At 46.5% G+C, this 20,022-nt stretch overlaps 1 protein-coding gene across 1 annotated transcript in view; it reads right to left on the minus strand.

Moving 5' to 3' along the window:
• Positions 1–20,022, minus strand: part of PODXL (podocalyxin like) — a 76,870-nt gene that overhangs the window by 20,973 nt on the left and 35,875 nt on the right. Inside the window, exon 2 of the mRNA XM_035127355.2 lies at positions 645–1,106. Coding sequence (XP_034983246.2) covers positions 645–1,106 — 462 coding nt within the window. The remainder of the gene's footprint in view (positions 1–644; positions 1,107–20,022) is intronic.

A 20,022-nucleotide genomic window follows, 5' to 3' on the forward strand; every position in this document is an offset into this window, starting at 1 on the left:
AATAAGCTATCGGAGTAGAAATAGGTGTTATATGCTGTATTTTAATTTAAGTCTAAGATTTATGATGAGTAAGTTTTCAATATAGTTAAGATTTTGATATAGATATGTTTTGAATTTTAGAAACTGCTAAAGATGATTAGGAGTGGAATTCTGATGGGGGGACTTGGGGAAGTCACCTAACAAAGTTAAGAAAAAGTAGAAAATAGTAAGAATTATTGTGCGTTGTTTGTTGTTTTCTTTGTTTTTTGTTTTTTGTTCTTATAAAATAAAAATTATTATTTTTATTTTAAAAAAAAGCTGGGGTGAGGAAAATCAGCACCCTCTCCTAATATATGCAAAACCACGACCTCCACGGTCAGTTTTCTTTTTCACCTGAGAATGAGGCAGGGATTTTTCTGAATAAAGCATCTTGCAGTCTGGGCTCACAGCCACCTTTCCCACTGGGTCTCTTCCGCTGCACCTGTTGAACTCTCAGCCTGATGGGAGGGCTTTCCACAGGACGGGCGCCACTACCGAGAAGGCCCTCTTTTGACGAAGGGTGGTATATAAATGTAACTAATAAATGATAACAACAACCACAACCACTGCTGCCAGCCAGTGTGGACAGCACTAGACTAGGTGGGCCAAGGATCTGAGTACGGTACCTGGAGTGGTAGCAGCTGAACTGCCTGGCTTCTGAGTCCGGGCACTTGTCGCCACAACTCCAGCGTGTGGCGTCGAGGCCGTCGCTTTTGACGCAACGCCTGTCAAGGACAACGTCGTCTCTTGGGGCCTCGCAGACGTAGCTTTGGTCGACGCCACTACGGTCGCAGAGGGCGGTTGGGGGGTGATTGCAGCCACTGATGTAGCTGTGGTGGTAAGAGACCCCTTGACTCCACTTGTTGTGCCTGCTGGTTTATTAGTGGTCCCCGTGGACGTAGTTGGTGGGGGCCTTCCTGTTTGGGGTGCAGTTGTCGAGACACTGCTTTTGGCTGCAGTAGCAGAGGCGGTGGTCTTCAGGGTCGTCACGATCGCCGGTGGAGAAGCAGTAATTCCGGGGGTTAACGTGGTGGGCTTAGCAGTGGGCTTCACCGACGTGCCAATCGTGGTTCCAGCTACGGTAGTTCCTAAAAAGACCCAGAGTTAGGCATGTTTTGGAAACAGTTAACTTGCTCCCGCCCCCCAATCCCCATCATCATCGCTAACCTCCTTTATTAAGCTGAGGCTGGGTGGACCTCTGCCATGGATGCTTCATTCGAGATTCCTGCAGAAGATCCTTGCAGGATCAGGCCAATGGCCATCTAGAGCCTGGTTTCACAATGGCCAACCAGGACCTGAGCACAACAGATCTCTCCCGGTGTGCGATTCCCAGAAACTGGTATAAACAATTGGCTTACATGCTACCAGCTACCCTGGGATAACCGTTTCTCCCAAGCTCTGATTGGTTCATCTATTCAACATGTGAGCCAGAAGTTGAAACAACAAGCTATGAGCCAATGCACGCTCAGTGCAAGGAGGATCGTAGAATTGTAGAATTGGAATGGCGCTCCGAGGGTCAACTGGTCCAACCCCCTGCAATGCAGGAATCTCAGCAGTGGGAACCTTTTTTCTGTCTGAGGGCCACATGGACAAGCACCCAAGGGCCACACATGCCAGGGGCGGGCAGGGCCAGAGGGGGGAAGTGGGCGGAGCAATGGATGCAAAGGTTGTATTTGTACTGGTTACAGGTAGGTAGCCGTGTTGGTCTGGATCGAAGTAAAATAAAAAAATTCCTTCAGTAGCACCTTAAAGACCAACTAAGTTTTTATTTTGGTATGAGCTTTCGTGTGCATGCACAATAGGCTAGCTTCTGCATATGCATGGGCACTCTTTATTCTCCATCCAGCCAAGCAAGGAGCATGAACAGAGTCCAAGGGCACATTCCAGTCAGGCAAAAAACATTTGGGGTGCAAGGGAGGGTTAGTGGGGGGCCAGTTAGATGGACTGGGAGGGCCAAATTTGGCCCCTGGCCTTCAGTCTCCCAAGCTTTGTGCTTGTACTTTGAATTGATCCAGGCCACGAGAGACACAGATTTCCTCTAGTTAAGAGTCAGATTGAGAACCTGAACTGTTGGCTGCGAGTCAGGATATGGCAGTTATATCTAGAGGCAAGCTTTCACTCTTTCTTTCTTTCTTTCGATATTTTATCGGAACAATTTCATTCATAAAGAAATAAGTGATAAAGAAAAAACAAATTATGAAGAAGGGGCAAAAATGATACAGTAGGCAAAATTTATAAATTTTCGCACACTGTCCTATAAAGAAAAATAATGTTACACTCCTGATACAACTCTGGTTATTCATAACATATTACATTCTGTATAAACTCATTCCAAATATCTGTATTATAAATATTTCTATTTAAGGTAAGGCCATATTGGAGCAGAACACCAAAGGCATAAAAACAAAACAAAACAAAAGCAAGAAAGGAAAAAAAGATTCGTCTCATTCCTTCCATCCCTCCTCCACCTTCATCTGAGCCATTTAAGGGTCCTCTTGCATCGCGTTCCCAATTCTTGTCCCGGGGCCATTTCCTATCTGGGCAACTTCCTTCTCCGTCCAGCCACCTTTGGTGACACGGTGCTTAAGGCTGGCTCAGAGTCTATTAATAGCAGGAAAGGGAAATGCAAAAGAATAACTTCGGAAGGAGCAGGAGGGGGACACACCCTGCCCAGCCCGTCCTGAGCCCGCTTGCGCCAACGTCAGTGGCATGGAGCCATAGAGGTGGTGGGATGCGAGGCAGAGCTGTCAAAGGCACCAGTCCTGAGTGTGGGCACTGCAAGCCAGGCTTTGGGAAATTTCTGCTTCCCTTCTGCGGCCTGTTCCGATTAAGCGGGAGCAAGGGGACAAAGGAATCAAAGGCTTCTCCATGGACTCTCTCAAGGGCAGCTGAGGTATGAGGGAGACGGAAGAAGAGAAGGTCCCAGAGTTGTATTACTCCACTCCCTGGATTTTTTTTAAAATTGCTCACCATAAGCAAGGGAAGCAAAGAATCTCACCGAAATCAAAATCCGGTCAAAACCGCGACAGCCCAGGAGCAGAACTTCCCTGCTGTTGCAAACAAACCTCCAAATTGTCTGAAGGTGCCTAGTTTGCTCAGCCCAAAATGCACATATAAAAATGCATCGTCCGAGGGGGTATTGCGTTGCAGTCGCAGAAATGTGTATGCTAGCGAAAATTGCAGGCAGAAATGGGCGTCTTAGGAGAATTCTGCACTGAATCAGTGATGACTTTTCAGGAGGACTTTAAAAAGGCAAATAAAGCACAAACTGACATGGAAACGTTAAAGGACTGGATCTAAGGTCGGAGAAACGAGAAACTGAAATTGAGATATTTGGGCATCCCTTGGTCCAAGTTTCATTCCTTCCTTGCCAGGTCACCGGGACAAGGTTAACTGACAGTGTGTTGGCCTTTGAGCTGAAGATAATAAACGCTTGTCTTTGTAGCCAGGGAGAGGTTAAAACCATTCTCAAAACCCACACGCAGCTCTTGCTCCCTATCGCACACAGGCCTCCAAGGGACAAGCTGTTTGAGGATATGTTCCTTGCTCCGCTCCCAAGGCGCTGGCTAGATAAAAATTATTTTCTGGCTTGGGCCAAGCGGATGGAGGAACTCTGCCTCCTGCTCTTATCAACCCGGCCCAGACGAGGCCAAGAAGGGTAACAGGTTCATGATGGGCCTTGCTCTATGAGATAGCTGGGGCAAGGGGCGGCTCGGGCGGAGGCTTCTAGCCTGAGATGCTGTCTGGCACGGAATTGATCCAGAGGAGGGCAACCAAAATGGTCAAAGGCCTGGAAACAATGCCTTATGAGGAACGGCTTAGGGAACTGGGTATGTTTAGCCTGGAGAAGAGAAGGTTAAGGGGTGATATGATAGCCATGTTCAAATATATCAAAGGATGCCATATAGAGGAGGGTGAAAGGTCGTCTTCTGCTGCTCCAAAGAAGCGGACACAGAGCAATGGATTCAAACTACAAGAAAGAAGATTCCACCTCAACATTAGGAAGAACTTCCTGACAGTAAGAGCTGTTCGGCAGTGGAATTTGCTACCAAGGAGTGTGGTGGAGTCTCCTTCTTTGGAGGTCTTTAAGCAGAGGCTTGACAGCCATATGTCAGGAATGCTTTGATGGTTTTTCCTGCTTGGCAGGGGGTTGGACTGGATGGCCCTTGTGGTCTCTTCCAACTCTATGATTCTATGATGGCTGGCAGGGAAATAAACGTCCACAAAAAGCACCATATGGTAGCCTTGGAAACCTAGGGCCCATTCGCCAGGCACAGAGCTCTCATTCCCAGTTGAAAATGTCTCAAGGAAGGGCCTTATTGGTCGAGCATCCCTCAGCATCTCCAATTAGAGCTGGGGACCATTCCCTGTCCTGAAACCCTGGGGAGCTGCTGCCAGTCAGTGGAGACAATACCAAGCTAGGTGGGCCAGCAGTCACGTAATGGCACTTGGCAATGTGAAACAACGATGGTAAATTATGGGTATACAACAGATGGATAATGGGAAAAGACACAGAAATTTTAATTATAAATATGGAACTCATGGAGGGAGGGAAGACGGTCCGAAGGTTCAAAAGAACAAAACAGAATGGCAGGATAAATTATTTGAATATCTCAAATTGGCAAAAATGACAGAGAAAAATTAGGATGCAGCCTAACCAAAAGTTCCGAAAGAAATGGGAAATTTATAGAGATTACTGTACTTTCAAAAAGCTACAGTGCCCCCCCCCCCCCAAGTCAAAAGCTGGATTTGCTTTGATTAATTTTCGCAAACCGTAATATGGATTTTAAGTATAGTATGCGGAAAACAGAATGATTAAATGATAAAAGAAGCAGTTTAACAACTAGACATAACAGACCCGCGTTGAGGAAGACGGAAGTCTGTCAGGGAAGAAAAGGAATTGGAAATAAAGAATATGGTGACAGAAGTCCGTGTGTAAGAACTTATGGATTTATGGTTGTGTGTAGGTTTTTTGTTTGTTTGCTTGCTTGCTTGTTTGTTGGTGTCATTTTATTATTTTGGTTACTTTATTGTATGTGTTTGTTTATCAAGTAAGAAAACTAAGAAAAAAGCATGAAAACAACAACAAAATAACCTTTTATTTTAATGTTTGAAACGGTTAAAGTTAAAATGTATAAAATTCTGTAAAACCAATAAAAATATTATTAAAAATAAAAATAGATGGGCCAGTGGTCTGAGTTGAGCACTTTTATACGGGGCCCTACAGTTAGGACTTTAGTTTGTGTGCCTTTTGCTAGCAGGAAAAAACAAACCACTTGCCTATTAAAAACATTGGGTCAAAGTGTATCCACATATAAGAAGTTGAGTTTGGCAGTGTTATAACCGTGTTAGAAAATCAGATATATTAGCTAATCTCCAAAGGGCACCTTACCTGAGGTTGCAGCCCCCACAACAAAATGTCTGGGCACCATTTTTTGTGATTTAAATTATTATTATTATTATTATTATTATTATTATTATTATTATTATTCCTCCTTTCATTTCTATACCATATTTTAAAGGGAAAAATCTCAAAGCAGTTTACAACACATTATAATTACTAATGAAACAATCAAGAAACGCAAACATCAGGTAAATATTTCGCATCCTTCTCATTTTGCTTTCCCCGTGTTTATTCACCTGCCCAATTTATGGAGCTGCCCCCTAGCAGAAGGACTATAGGAAGCCAGAGTGGTGTCATTGATAGAATGTCAGACTAGGACCTGGGAGATCAGGGTTCGAATCTCCACCCAGTCAGTCATGAAGCTCACGTAAAAGCAGAGCGTAGTAGTAGTGATGATAATAATAATAATAATAATAATAATAATAATAATAATAATAATTTTATTATTTATACCCCGCCCATCCAGCCGGGTCTCCCCAGCCATCTCTTGTAGCCCCCTCCTCCATGAATTTGTCTAATCCTCTTTCAAGGCCATCTAAATAGGTGCCCATCTTTGTCTCCTGTGGGAGCAAGTTCCTATGTGCTGCATGTGAGTTATAACCCACTGGGAGTAGTCAAGTACAACATTCCTTGTAATGCTAGAGAAGACATGCGAGGGAATGTTTGGTCCAGCCAGTCAAAACTTCCTGTTCCTGTTCCTCCTGGCTGAAGCATCCTTCCTCTTGCATGTGGCTAGAAGGTGGGTGTGTCCTAACCTTTCCAGGTAACAAAAGGACAAGTCATGCAGCACACCTCTCTCTCTTTCCTCTTTTCCATCTTCCCTTTGTCATGTGAAGTGCAGTGACTGCTAGTTTGCAGTCACTGGGATTAATCCCCCATATGGGGTAGATCCACATGTACATATTTGTAACTAAGCCTGCCTTCAGGGATCCAACTGTGAACTGATGTAAGTAAACTTCTTTTATTGACTTTGAATAAGATTGTGGCGTCTTTGTTCTTTTTAAGAGGGATTCAAGGGAACTTACCTGGAACTTACCAATCTGAGACAGACTGAATTGTGTAATAGTCAGAGGCTCACACGAGCCTGCAACCAGCCATCTGCTGTGTATGAAAGGGGGAATGTAACTCTGCTACATAAAGGAACTTGCTAGCGCAAGTTTGGAAGGATATTAATAAACAATATATCCGCTCTTGCCACCCTGAACATTCCCACACTGCATGAAGGAGGGTTTTCTTTTAACTGTCCTGGATCTTTCTGACGTTCAGCATCATGAGAAATCCACAATTTCTAGTGTTAGGAGAGAGGGAGAAGAACCTTCCTTGTCTGCTTTCTGCAGGCCAGGCATAATCTTATGAACTTCTCTGAACTAAAAAGCCCCCAAGGCTGCAGCCTATCTCCATCAAGCCGCTTTCTTTCCTCGTGATAAATTATTATTATTTTTGCTGCATTTTGCTCCGTGAGATAGCAAGTCAGGGGAAGCTAAAGTTCGGCAAGTTGACAGAGCAAATAATTTTTTCCAGCAGGGAAAGGCAGCGTCTGAAATCCACCCAAAGGAGCAGTTCGCGGGGGGCGACCCAAAAGCTTGTCCAGCACACACAGAAGAAGAAAAGCTCCTCGCACATCTGTGCAAAAGGAGCACGCTGAATAAATACACCTATTGCCCCCCACCCGCAAGCTCTTCTCCATGAACAAATTTCCGGAAAAACCTGGAAAATCGTCCGCTGTGAGAGAGATGGAAAAAACCAATTCACAGAGCTCAGGAAATGAGAGAGGAGCTGTCGGGCAGGAAGAGAAGGGATGGCCGGTCCAAAACAGATGTTGCAGCTTGACTTAGCTGTCCCTTCCCAGAGAACCCTCAACGAAACATCAACCCCCACCAAAGAAATAAAATTCAAGCTCACTAGCAAACTTGCAGGTGCATAGCGGGTTATTCTGACTTAATTGGATTTTGCGTGGAGAGGGGAAATCCAGTTGAAATGGGAAATAAGTATGCAATAGCATTTTGAAAATTATGCCCTTTAAAATGTTTTGTGCGAGGGGGGTGGGTAATTGGTTTGCGCCTGTAGTTCTTATTTTTATTACGTATTTTGTGGTTTTTATATTGTGATTTTATGTTGCGAATATGCCCTGAGATCTGTGAGTTGTACCTTGGAAGTTGAATGGAATCCGTTCCGGAAGTCCGTTCGATTTCCAAAATGTTCGAAAACCAAAGTGTGGCTTCCGATTGGCTGCAGGAAGCTCCTGCAGCCAATTGGAAGCCATGGAAGCCCCATCGGACGTTCGGCTTCCAAAAATAGTTCGCAAACTGGAACAGTCACTTCCAGATTTCGATCGTTTGGGAGCCCATTTGTTCGGGAGACAAGGCGTTTGAGATCCAGGGTACAACCGTATACAAATTAATAAAATAAAATAAATAGGTACAGATTCAACAATGAACTCCAGTCAGGAAGCACCCTTCATGAGAAAGGGGCAAATTTCCTACGCGACTATGAATTTACCAGCCAAAACATCTGGTCTTTACTACGGTATATTTTCAATTGTCTCATAAGACTCACGATTGCAAGGGCTTTTTCTTGCGACTCTAATATATGAGGTTAATATTAGGGCTGATATTACAGGCACAGCTCACTAGCAAGTCAATAGTTAGCTTCATTTTAAAAACAGTAATCTCCCCACCACCCCACCCCGGCTTTCAGGTTTGAAGCAAAAGGTATACTGAGCAAGAAGCTAGCCCAGCACTAGAAGGGAATCTTTTGTGGTTCAAATCCCTCGAATTAAATGGTGTCCTCAACCTTTGCAAATCTGTTTCTGGCAGCTTGGGAGAACTTAGCAAAAAAGAGGGGTCTCTTTGTTCAGCCTTGGGCATCAGCCCTGCCCAGTGGTAATTTATAGGAACATCCTCCAGCTTTGTTGGAACCGAAAATCAGTAGGGCCTGCGTTGCCATTAAAGGAAGAGGCCACATTGAAATTCTGCTGGTGGTTCGCAGTTCAGTGTTAGAGCATCTGCTTTGACATGTGCAAGGAGATGCAAGTTCAATCCCAGGCACCTCCAGGTTGGGTTGCGAGAGGCTCCCCTACCTGAAATCCCGGACGGCCCCTGCCAGTAGGTGTAGGAGATACTGAACTAGCTGGATCCATGCTCTGACTCATGCTAAGGGAGCCTCTTTTGTTAGACCAGCAGTATTGCCTCTTCTGACGCACCACGACTCTTCGAATTCTCGAAGCAAAGACCTCCCCAAGCCCTGCAAGCCGATGGTCCTTCAAGCCAGGATGGAGAACCTCCTAGATGTTGTCAGGACACCAACAGCCCCATTCAACACGACCAATGGTCAGGGGTGACGGTAGCTGTTCCCCAACATTATCTGGAAGGCCGCAGCTTCAAGGGGCACCCCAACCTGGGACCTCCTGTATGCAAAGTGGGTCCTTGAGGGTTAGGAATTCCCCAGGTGCCAGCTGTGTTTTGCGACTGGTACGGGTCCAATTGCGACCACATGGAGATCTCTGGATGCCATCTCCATCTGTCTGGTCCCTCAAGATTTCTTAACCAGGTAAGCAGAAGAGCTTATTTACTCCTTCTGTGTTGTTTAGTCGTGTCCGACTCTTCATGACCCCATGGACCAGAGCACGCCAGGCACTCCTGTCTTCCACTGCCTCCCGCAGTTTGGTCAGACTCATGTTTGTAGCTTCGAGAACACTGTCCAACCATCTCGTCCTCTGTTGTCCCCTTCTGTATCCCACCTTTTTTCTGCATGGTTCACCCCCCCCCCCCCCGGCTCAGTTAATCCCTACAGCAACCCTGTGAGGTAGGTTAAGAGAATGTGTCTGACTCCAAGCTCACCCAGTAAGCTTCATGACTGAGTGGGGATTCAAACCCAGATCTCCCCGGTCCTAGCCCGACACCACCCTGGCTTCCTAGAGTCCTTCTGCTATGGGGCAGCTCTATAAATTAAGTAGGTAAATAAACTTGGGGAAAGCAAAGTGTCACTTAGAGAAGGATGTGGAATATTTTCCTCGAAGCCTGAATTTGTTTTATTCCGGATTGTTCATGTTGATCATTTAATGTGTTGTAAACTGCTTTGAGATTTCTTTCTTTAAAATATAAAGCGGTATATAAATGAAACGAAGGAAAAATACGGTGCCTAGACATTCTGCTGTGGCCACCGCAACCTAGGTTAAAGGTGCCATTGGCAATTAGTTTATATATATATATATATATATATATCTTAGTTTCAAACACTGGCGTGCGCTAACAGTGTTTTCTAATCCCCTGTGAAGCTAACCTGATCACCAACCCTTTGCAAAACAGTGCAACTTATTTTTGTGTTCTGAAAAGCAGAGTCCTGTTGCAATACAATGCAAAGGGAACAATACAACGTCGGCTAGTTATGCAATCATATCGCTGCCACTGGCTCAAAGGCTTTTTGTGCGAGGTGGTCTTTAAATAGCTTTGAATGGGAGAAAGGGGGGAGTGCTGGCATTCTCCACCCTTAAAAGAATGGGAGACTCTCCCCTGCCTGCCAAACCTCCCTTCTCGTTCGTAGATGCTGGGAAGCTCCACCGTGAATACCCTTTGTTTAAATCAATGCAAGTCTTGGACAAATGAAAAATAGACCCGATTGTCAAAGGGCAAGGTGGAGACCCACAGGGGCTGATACGACCTCTGTCTCCCAACTTAAAGGCAGTCTTGGGGGACAGAGGCATGGGGCTGGGGGACGGGAATAATTCTCTTCCTCATACTGCCCCCAACAATTTAAATCCCATTCCCACTTGGAAGGGGCTCTGAGGGTCATCTAATCCAACCCCCTGCAATGCAGGAATCTCAGTTAGAGCATCCCTGACTAGAAAATGCAACTTCTGCTTAAAAACCTCCAAGGAAGGAGAATCCACCTTCCACTGTCCAACAGCTCTTCGAACTATCAGAAAGTTCTTCCTGGTGTTCAGTCGAAATCTCGTTGCTTGTCATTTGAATCCTTTGGTTGGGGTTCTACTCAAGCAGCAGAAGACACGCTTGTTTCACCTTCGGATATTTGAAGATTGAGAAGGGCATGGGTATCAGGCAAGATTCAAGCTCTGTTACTTCTCACAAGTTCCTTTCTTGTGTAAAAGGTAAAGGACCCCTGGACGGTTACGTCCAGTCAAAGGCGACTATGGGGTTGTGGCGCTCATCTCGCTTTCAGCCCGAGGGAACCGGTGTTTGTCCATAGACAGCTTTCCAGGTCATGTGGCCAGCAGGACTAAACTGCTTCTGGCACAACGGGACACTGTGATGGAAGCTAGAGCCCACGGAAATGCTGTTTACCTTCCTGCCACAGCGGTACCTATTTATCTACTTGCACCGGTCTGCTTTCGAACTGCTAGGCTGGCAGGAGCTAGGACAGAGCAGTGGGAGCTCACCCCATTGCAGGGATTTGAACCGCTGACCTTCTGATGGCAAGGCCAAAACGCTCAGTAGTTTATAATAATACTACTAATATAATAATTTATTATTTATACCCCGCCCATCTGGCCGGGTTCCCCCAGCCACTCTGGGCGGCTTCCAAAAAAATATTACAGAAATCCATCAAAATTAAAAGCTTCCCTAAACAGGGCTGCCTTGAGATGCCTTCTAAAGGTCTGGTAATTGTTGTTCTCTTTGACATCTGGTGGGAGGGCGTTCCACAGGGCGGGCGCCACCACCGAGAAGGCCCTCTGCCTGGTTCCCTGTAACTTGGCTTCTCGTAGCGAGGGAACCGCCAGAAGGCCCTCGGTGCTGGACCTCAGTGTCCGGGCAGAACGATGGGGGTGAAGACGCTCCTTCAGGTATACTGGACCGAGGCCATTTAGGGCTTTAAAGGTCAGCACCAACACTTTGAATTGTGCTCGGAAACGTTTTCCCCAAAAGTCATTGTGCAGCCCAAATCCAATGCTTCTTTATTTAATGGGACTGGCTTCCTAACAACCCCAATCCTCTGCAAAGGCATGCTGAAGCACACGCAGAATCTTGCAATCTCATGGTCAATGACCTCAGAGTACGTCCCACTGACCACAATAGGGCGTACATAGGGAATAATTGTGATATCAACATAGGGACGAATTAGAAGGCCAACCAGCTGCATTCTATCTCTGCTCCCTTCAAGCTGGAGTTTGCCAGAGGGGTTGAAGACCACCACATTTTTTTTGGGGGGGGGGGGAAGGAACATCAGTGTCCCCCTCTTTTCATTTTTCCAGCTCTACACAAAGGCTCCCATCTGGCCCTCGTTGTTGACTCATGGCTCAAGGTTGGGGGCGACTGGTGGGACCAGCTTCAAGAAAGCATCCGAGCAATGTGGGATGTTGACACAGTCTGTGTTTGGGCATTTCCCGTCTGAAGCTGGAAGGAATGTAGGGGGCACGGCTGTAGCCTGTGACTTTGGCAGTGCGCTAAGGGAGGGAGGCGGGGAGGGAGGCAGGCAGCAGAAGTGTTGCCGTGGCAGGATGTCAGCCCAGGCCAAGGTGGTCCTGGAAAAAGGCACCCGTGGTGGAGTTTGCAGAAGGTGGCAAAGTCTGATGCGGACTGCGCACCCTTAGGACACATAATCTGGGGACTGCATCATCCAGGTAGGGCAAAATTACTGGATGGCCTTCAGAGAGCCTCTCTTCCCCTGGGTGAAAGGTATAAACCAGGCATCCCCAAACTTCGGCCCTCCAGATGTTTTGGACTACAATTCCCATCATCCCTGACCACTGGTCCTGTTAGCTAGGGATCATGGGCGTTGTAAGCCAAAACATCTGGAGGGCCGCAGTTTGGGGATGCCTGGTATAAACAATTCTGAGCACCTTCAGCTAAAACAGGTTGGAAAACCTGCAAGAGATGCTCTTTATAGCAGCACGGAAAATGTGCCTCATTAATAAGAGGGGAATATTTTACAAACCGGTTTATATAAAAAACAGGTTCGGACAAATATCAGCCTGGCTTGTTCAGAGGTCTGGTTCAAACATAAGTTTCAGTCTAGTAAACCATGGTTCATTGCCCTGCAACCTATTATAGTATGGTTTATTAAATTTGTATACCGCCCTTCATCTGAAGATCACAGAGGGCTAGAGCATGGGATTCTCAATCTCAGGGAAATGGGTTCGAGTCCCATATTGGGCAAAAGATTCCTGCATTGCAGGGGGTTGGACTAGATGACACTTGTGCCTATCACTGCCTCCTGTGGAAGCCTTCTGAAATATTTCTCTGTTGGTACCTTGTTGGTGTTGGATTCAAATTGATTTCATGTACATCCTATCATAGACCGACTCCTCCCTTTGCTGTGCCTTCTGTCGTCAGGTAAAGACTGTTTTATTCCAGCAGGCATTTGGGGACTGCCTGTATTTTAAGGAAAGGACTTTTAAATAGTTCTGCGCTATTTTTACTCTCTGTATTTTAACAGCTCTGTTTCATTTTGTTCTAATTTTAAATACTTTAAAGCAATTTTTAAAAAATATGCCTTCAGCCTCCTGCATTTTATCTCTGTTGTTTTAAGATGAGTAAGTTGCCTTGAGTCCCAGTCTGGGGGAAAGGCGGGATATAAATAAATATAATAATATCATTTTTAACATTTTTGCATTTATGATTAAATTTTTTTGTATAAAACATTTTTTTGTTTAAATGATTTTATGATGTTAGATTTTTAATTGCTTTCAGTTGCCTCGCAGGTAGGGCTGGGCGATATAACAATATATCGTCCAAAGCCAGTTTGAAATCCCTATTGTGATATTGGTTTCATAATTTTTGACCTGGCAATATATCACGAATCATAGTGTGTGTTTGTGTGCTCTGCAAAAATCACAATGTGGGGAAAAAACTGCGAAGCCACCCATTGCCTCTACATAGCACCGTCCTTATTTCAGACATTGTGATATATCAGTACATCACAATGTTTAAAGGTAAAGGTACCCCTGACTGTTAGGTCCAGTCGTGGACGACTCTGGGGTTGCGACGCTCATCTCGCTCTGTAGGCCAAGGAAGCTGGCGTTTGTCCGCAGCTTCCGGGTCATGTGGCCAGCATGACTACGCCACTTCTGGCGAACCAGAGCAGAGTGCTACCTATTTATCTACTTGCACTTTTTGGTGTGCTTTCAAACTGCTAGGTGGGCAGGAGCTGGGACCGAACAACTGGAGCTCACCCTGTCGCAGGGATTCGAACCGCTGACCTTCTTTCTGGTTGGCAAGCCCTAGGCTCTGTGGTTTAAACCAGTGTTTCCGAACCTTGTGCCTCCAGATGTTTTGGGACTACAACTCCCATCATCCCTAGCTAGCAAGACCAGTGGTCAGGAATGATGGGAATTGTAGTCCGAAAACAGCTGGAGGCACAAGGTTGGGAAACACTGGTTTAGACCACAGCGCCACCAGCGTCCCGCATCACATTGTTTAGGCTGGTGATATACCACAATGTTGAAAACCAGGTATCGACCAGCCCTACTCGTGGGAAGTCATTCATAAATGAAAATAAAGTACTGTAATAATAACTTAACACACACACACACACACCCCAACCTGCATTGGAGGGGATTGGAATAGATGGCTTCTGGGGTCTCTTCCAACCTTAGGATTCTACGATTTGAAAGCATGCCTGTCCTTACAGTCCACACAGATGCTTTAAATCAACATGCTCACAATGGTCGACTCTTGCAATACACACAACAAGCCAGACAGACACTCATCCAAGCTCCCCGAGCGCTAACAATCTCACAAAGGCTCCACCAGCCCCTCTGCATTGTACAGGAGCTGATAAGAGGAAACAAACACAGTTGCGCCCCTGGAGAGGCTTGTTTGGGCTTGCTGATCCGACAGCAAGATAAGCCCTTCAAAGGCTGTGGCTGAGCTGGATCAGAAGGACGCCCGCCCCTTAAAAAATAATAATAATTAAAAGGAGGGGGGGGGAGCCAGCTGGCCACCGGCCTCATAGCCTTCCTACTACATCCTAGACGCCAAGAGGCTGAAGACGAAATCGGCTTAGTGCCTGAGGCTAATGAGTCTTCTTCCCAATAAGGCCAGAGGGCTTCTTCCATTTCACTTGTATACAGATGAGGAGGGAAACAGAGCAGGAGAAGTAACCCCGGGAAAACAAAGAGAAAATCCAATTTCTTCTGCCTTGCTTCAACACACACACAGAGCAATATGGCTGTCATCTCCTTTCCTATTATTGCGATCATTTGGCCCGGATATCCTGGAGCCATCGCTAAGGTAGGAGGCGATTTGCAAAGGAAGCGTCCGACGCCAGAGTTGTGCAAGAAGAGCTTGCCGGCTTTGCCAAGTCCCCGGAAGAGTCCAAGGATGTGTCACACAGCTCCCTGCGGAAGCTAAGCAGCTCTGGGTGGCGGCCAGTGCTGCCTGCACTGACTGGCAGCAGAGCTCTAGGAGTTTCAGGCAGGGAGTCCCTCTCAGCCCTGTACATGGAGAAGCCAAGACTCAGCCTGGCACCTTCCACATGAAAATCAAATGCTTTGCCCATGAGCTGCGGTCCTAACCAGGGCCTTGACAATGTGTGCATGGAGGACAAATGCGGCAAGTCAGACCATTGGTCTACCTAGCCCAATACTGTCTACTCTGACTGGCAGCAGCTCTCACCAGTGTCTCAGGCAGAGGTCCTCTCCAGCACCTCCAACTTTATTAATTTTCAGAAATATAAACATACAACATAAAACAGTACAAAATCCAAATACTGTATTGAGATTACTCTGAATTTCTTGACCTCCCCTCTTCCCTTCCATGGCTCCTTTTAATTCTATTTTCAACTGCATACCAGTACATAGCTGCCAAGTTTTCCCTTTTCTCACGAGGAAGCCTATTCAGCATAAGGGAATTTCCCTTAAAAAAAGGGATAACTTGGCAGCTATGTACCAGTACTTCTCCAATTTTTCATCTTCCTAAGTTATCTATTCATTCTGTTACTTTACATACAAGTGTATTTAAAATCCTGCTAATGTTTTGACCTGTTTACAATGATTTTGTACATACGTGATAAACATTTCCCATTCTTTTTAAAATTTCTTGTCTTCCAGCACTTGCTACTTTTTAACCCAGGGTGATCAGGTGCAAAGGAGGACAGGCCTCCAAGACTAGGGAGATCCTAGTCAGAGGAGGCTTGGAGGAGAAGGTGGTCAACTGCTACTAGGCATGACAGCCCTGTTCCACCTCGGGCAGAAGCCCCTGCGTATGGGCTTCCCAGAGGCACCTGCTTGGTCTCTGTGAGAACAGGATGCTGGTCTCGATGGGCCGCTGGCCTGATCCAGCAGGCTCTTATGTTTTTGTTAACCGGCAGAAGCCCTTGTGAGACTCTGCCAGACTTTTACGGAGGAGAATAAATCCAAGGACTTCTGTGCTGTGCTGCGATCCATGCACAGCTTTCTCAGGATTGATGTATGGAGAGGAAAGAGCAAAGGATATTGGACACAATATACCAGGCATCCCCAAACTGTGGCTCTCCAGATGTTTTGGCCTACAACTCCCATGATCCCTAGCTAACAGGGCCAGTGGCCGGGGAAGATGGGAATTGTAGTCCAAAACATCTGGAGGGCCGAAGTTTGGGGGTGCCTGCAATATACCATTGGGAAGAGTTATGGAGGGGAAATTATATGAAAATGATGTGTCGCTGGTACCTAACTCGTACTAAAATTAGCAAAAATGTATAGAACCGCTTCAAACATATTTTGGAAGTGTAAAGAGAAAAGAGGGCACATTCTACCACACGTGGTGGACGTGTAAGATGACAAAAGCATACAGTACTGGGAAATGATTTATAATGAGTAGGATCTTTTTTAAAAAATTACTTTTGACAAAAAACCAGAAGCTTTCTTCTTAGGAATTCTAGGTGCAGAAATACCTAAGGAACAGAAGATACTGTTTATGTACACTATGACAGCTGCACGAATGCTACTTGCCCAAAGATGGAAGGAAGATAAAGTATCTACAATAAAAGATGGACTACGCCGAAATGGCGAAAATGACCAAAAAGATAATTTTTTTAAACAAAGAATGGGGAAAGCTTATAAGTTACTTAAAAGAACACTGTAAACCAGGCATCCCCAACCTTCGGCCGTCCAGATGTTTTGGACTACAATTCCCATCATCCCTGACCACTGGTCCTGTTAGCTAGGGATCATGGGAGTTGTAGGCCAAAAACATCTGGAGGGCCGCAGGTTGGGGGTGCCTGCTGTAAACAGTTAAAAACACTGGCAGGATTCTAAAACAACACTTGCAAGGTTGCTAGAACTATGGTGAGAATTAAGTATTAAGAAAATATGGACAACATTATACGATGAAGTTGGAAAAGAGTAACACGGGAAAACTTGGAAGGGTGGAGGGGAGTCTGGGGATTCAGAGAATCCTATGTGTATATGATTATGATTTATTTGTGATGATATTTGTTAAAGGCAAAAATGAATACAAAGAGGTTTTTTTAAAAAAAGAAGTAGCCATACCTCAGGTTGCATCCGCTGCGGGTTGCATTCTTTCAGGATACGGACGCGGCGGACCCAGAAGTGTTTACTTCCAGGTTCCGCCGCACGCGCAGAAGCGTTCTGCACGCTTCGCGCATGCGCAGAAGCGCTCTATCGCGCTTTTGCACATGCGTGAAAGTGCCGCTCGGGTTGTGGACTTTTTGGGGTGCAAACGGTACCCCAGAACGAATCGTGTCCGCAACCCAAGTACCACTGTATGGAGAGCAAAATGAGGGGAATGGGAAGCTTTGCAAGACGCAAGTTAATGCAAGGTAACTCGCTTGATCAATGCCACCCTCCCATCCCCTCGCATGAAGCCCGTCTAGGTGAGAATCGATCTTCCCTTTTCTGTTGACTTACTTGTATGTACTTTGCTGGGTTTGCAGAAACAAGACATATTAAAGCTGGAGCTCATCATGTGTGCACTTAAGCCGCAAAGAGGGGAGAAAGGGGCGCGCTGAATAATTCAGAGGTAAGCGCCAGAATGACCAGCTAAGCAAAGAATCCAAGACGGCACAGAACTTCCCCTTGACCCGGGAATATTCGCTAATGTGTCATCAATATCTAGTAATGGCTAGCCAAGAGTCTCGCTCAGCCCCCTTGGCCTCAAGACAGCCCGGTCTCTCAGCAATTTTATTTCACGGGCTTAGGCCTTCCTCCACCCATTAGGGTGGTACAGAGGCTGAATGGTGTGCTTGTCTTAGTTGGCACTATGGCTACAAGGCTGTAGATCAGGGTTTTCCAAACTTGGGTCTCCAGTTCTTGGCTTACGATCCCTAGGCTAGAAGAACCAGTGGTCAGGGATGATGGGAATTGTAGTCAAAAACCAGCTAGAGACCCAAGATTGGGGGAAACCTGGTCTAGATCAAAGCATTATGGACCGCAACTCCCATCAGCCCAAACAAGCATTGCCAATGATCAGGGATGATGGGAGTTGTGGTCCAAAACCTCTGGAAGGCACCACACTGGCTTCCCTGTTGGTGGCCATTACAACAAGGCAACTGCAAGTCAGTATTGTTTAAAACAATGGAAAAGGCAAAAAAAAGAGGGGGGAGGGGCTGAGCACATGGAAAAATGGCATGGAAAATGAATAGGTGGTCCAGCCCATCACATATGCAGACTAGGATGGTAGCAATACTGTAATAACTCTGTACTACAAAGATGTCATAAAGCAGTGTTTCTCAACCTTGGGCCCGCAGATGTTTCTGGCCTACAACTCCCATGATCCCTAGCTCACAGGACCAGTGGTCAAGTGGGTCAGGGATGATGGGAGTTGTAGGCCAAAAACATCTGGGGACCCAAGGTTGAGAAAGGCTGGAGATGGCAACATCAACCCCGCCATGGGGGAATCCTTTGCAGACGACCGCAGTGCCTGGAGTCAAACAGTCAGGTCATGTATCTGCAGCAGTGATCAGAGGAGGAACGACCGCCGGGAGGAGCGCAGAGAGAAGAAATGCCATGGTGCACCTGCAACAGCACAACCAGATGCCTTCCTCCGCCCCAGCTGCAACAAAACATGTCCCTCCTGCATCGCTCTCTACGGCCGCAGCAGGCACTGCAACATTCCAGCAGTTTGACTTCAGCCCCAAAGGTGCTCTCCTCCATCGTCTCCCGAGAGACAATGTTGCCAACTAACAACAACAACTTACCTGCCCCTTCACCCTGAATTCCCAGTGTGCGCTACAACATTACTAAACAGCCAACGAAAAACCCTCACTTTGGGTCCCTAGAACATTAAGGAAGGATGATCGCCAAAGAACTGATGCTTTTGAATTCTGGTGCTGGAGGAGACTCTTGAGAGTCCCATGGACTGCAAGAGGATCAAACTTATCCATTCTGAAGGAAATCGGCCCCGAGTGCTCACTGGAAGGACAGATCCTGAAGCTGAGGCTCCAAGACTTTGGCCACCTCATGAGAAGAGAAGACTCCCTGGAAAACACCCTGATGTTGGGAAAGATGGAGGGCGCAAGGAGAAGGGGACGACAGAGGACGAGATGGATGGACAGTGTTCTCGAAGCTACAAACATGAGTTTGACCAAACTGCGGGAGGCAGTGCAAGACAGGAGTGCCTGGCGTGCTCTGGTCCATGGGGTCATGAAGAGTCGGACATGTCTAAACGACTAAACAACAACATTGTGCTAGTTATTTGGCCTTGATCGACCATTTTGTTTCTCTTCTAAAGTTAGTGTTTTGAAGGGTTTTTAAAAAAGAAAAGCATTGCTTTCATTGTATTCAGGTGCGAGGAAGGGTGGGGCCCAGCCTCAAGCCCCTTTGGCCTCTGCCGGAGGGAAGGGCCTTATTGTCTCTGTGTTCCTTCTCCGCCGAGACTCCTGGCTCCCTCTCTGACCTTGGGGAGTAGAGGCAGCGCTTTCCTCCTGGGCCTCCGCCTTTTGCTGGCTATTAATACTGGACGCTCCAAGTCGGCCCATTTCCTGGCTCCCTGCCCTCATTCAATCGTAGGCCCTTACTTACCGGCAGCCCGTTACTCACAAGGAGACCTTGCTTGGGCCCAAGGGCTCATTTCAGGCCACTGCAGCAAGGGTGACTCACTCCCTATTCCTTGGGGGTCAGCTGACTGGGGAGTATGCAGGGGCAGTCAGTTTGGGGGTTCTTTCTCCCCAGTCTTATGTCCAAGTTCTACATCCACATCAGCTTGAGAATTCTTTACCTCTCCAAACACGTTTGCAAAGCAGTTTTCCTGAACATAGTGCATGTTTATATGCTATTTTACATTAATCCCTGCAATTATAGTCACACTTTCCACTAGAATATGCATTTTTGTGCACATAGCCCGGCTAAGGAAATCAGCCCTGAGTGCTCACTGGAAGGACAGATCCTGAAGCTGAGGCTCCAAGACTTTGGCCACCTCATGAGAAGAGAAGACTCCCTGGAAAAGACCCTGATGTTGGGAAAGATGGAGGGCACTAGGAGAAGGGGACGACAGAGGATGAGATGGTTGGACAGTGTTCTCGAAGGTACGAACATGAGTTTGACCAAACTGCGGGAGGCAGTGGAAGACAGGAGTGCCTGGTGTGCTCTGGTCCATGGGGTCACGATGAGTCGGACACGACTAAACAACTAAACAACAACAACAACAGCCTGGCTGGAGAACTGCACTGCAAAATTTGGAGAGGAGCGAATTTTGAACCAGGGCCAT

Source organism: Zootoca vivipara, chromosome 10, assembly GCF_963506605.1.
Source record: "Zootoca vivipara chromosome 10, rZooViv1.1, whole genome shotgun sequence".
Classification (NCBI taxonomy): Eukaryota; Metazoa; Chordata; class Lepidosauria; order Squamata; family Lacertidae; genus Zootoca; species Zootoca vivipara.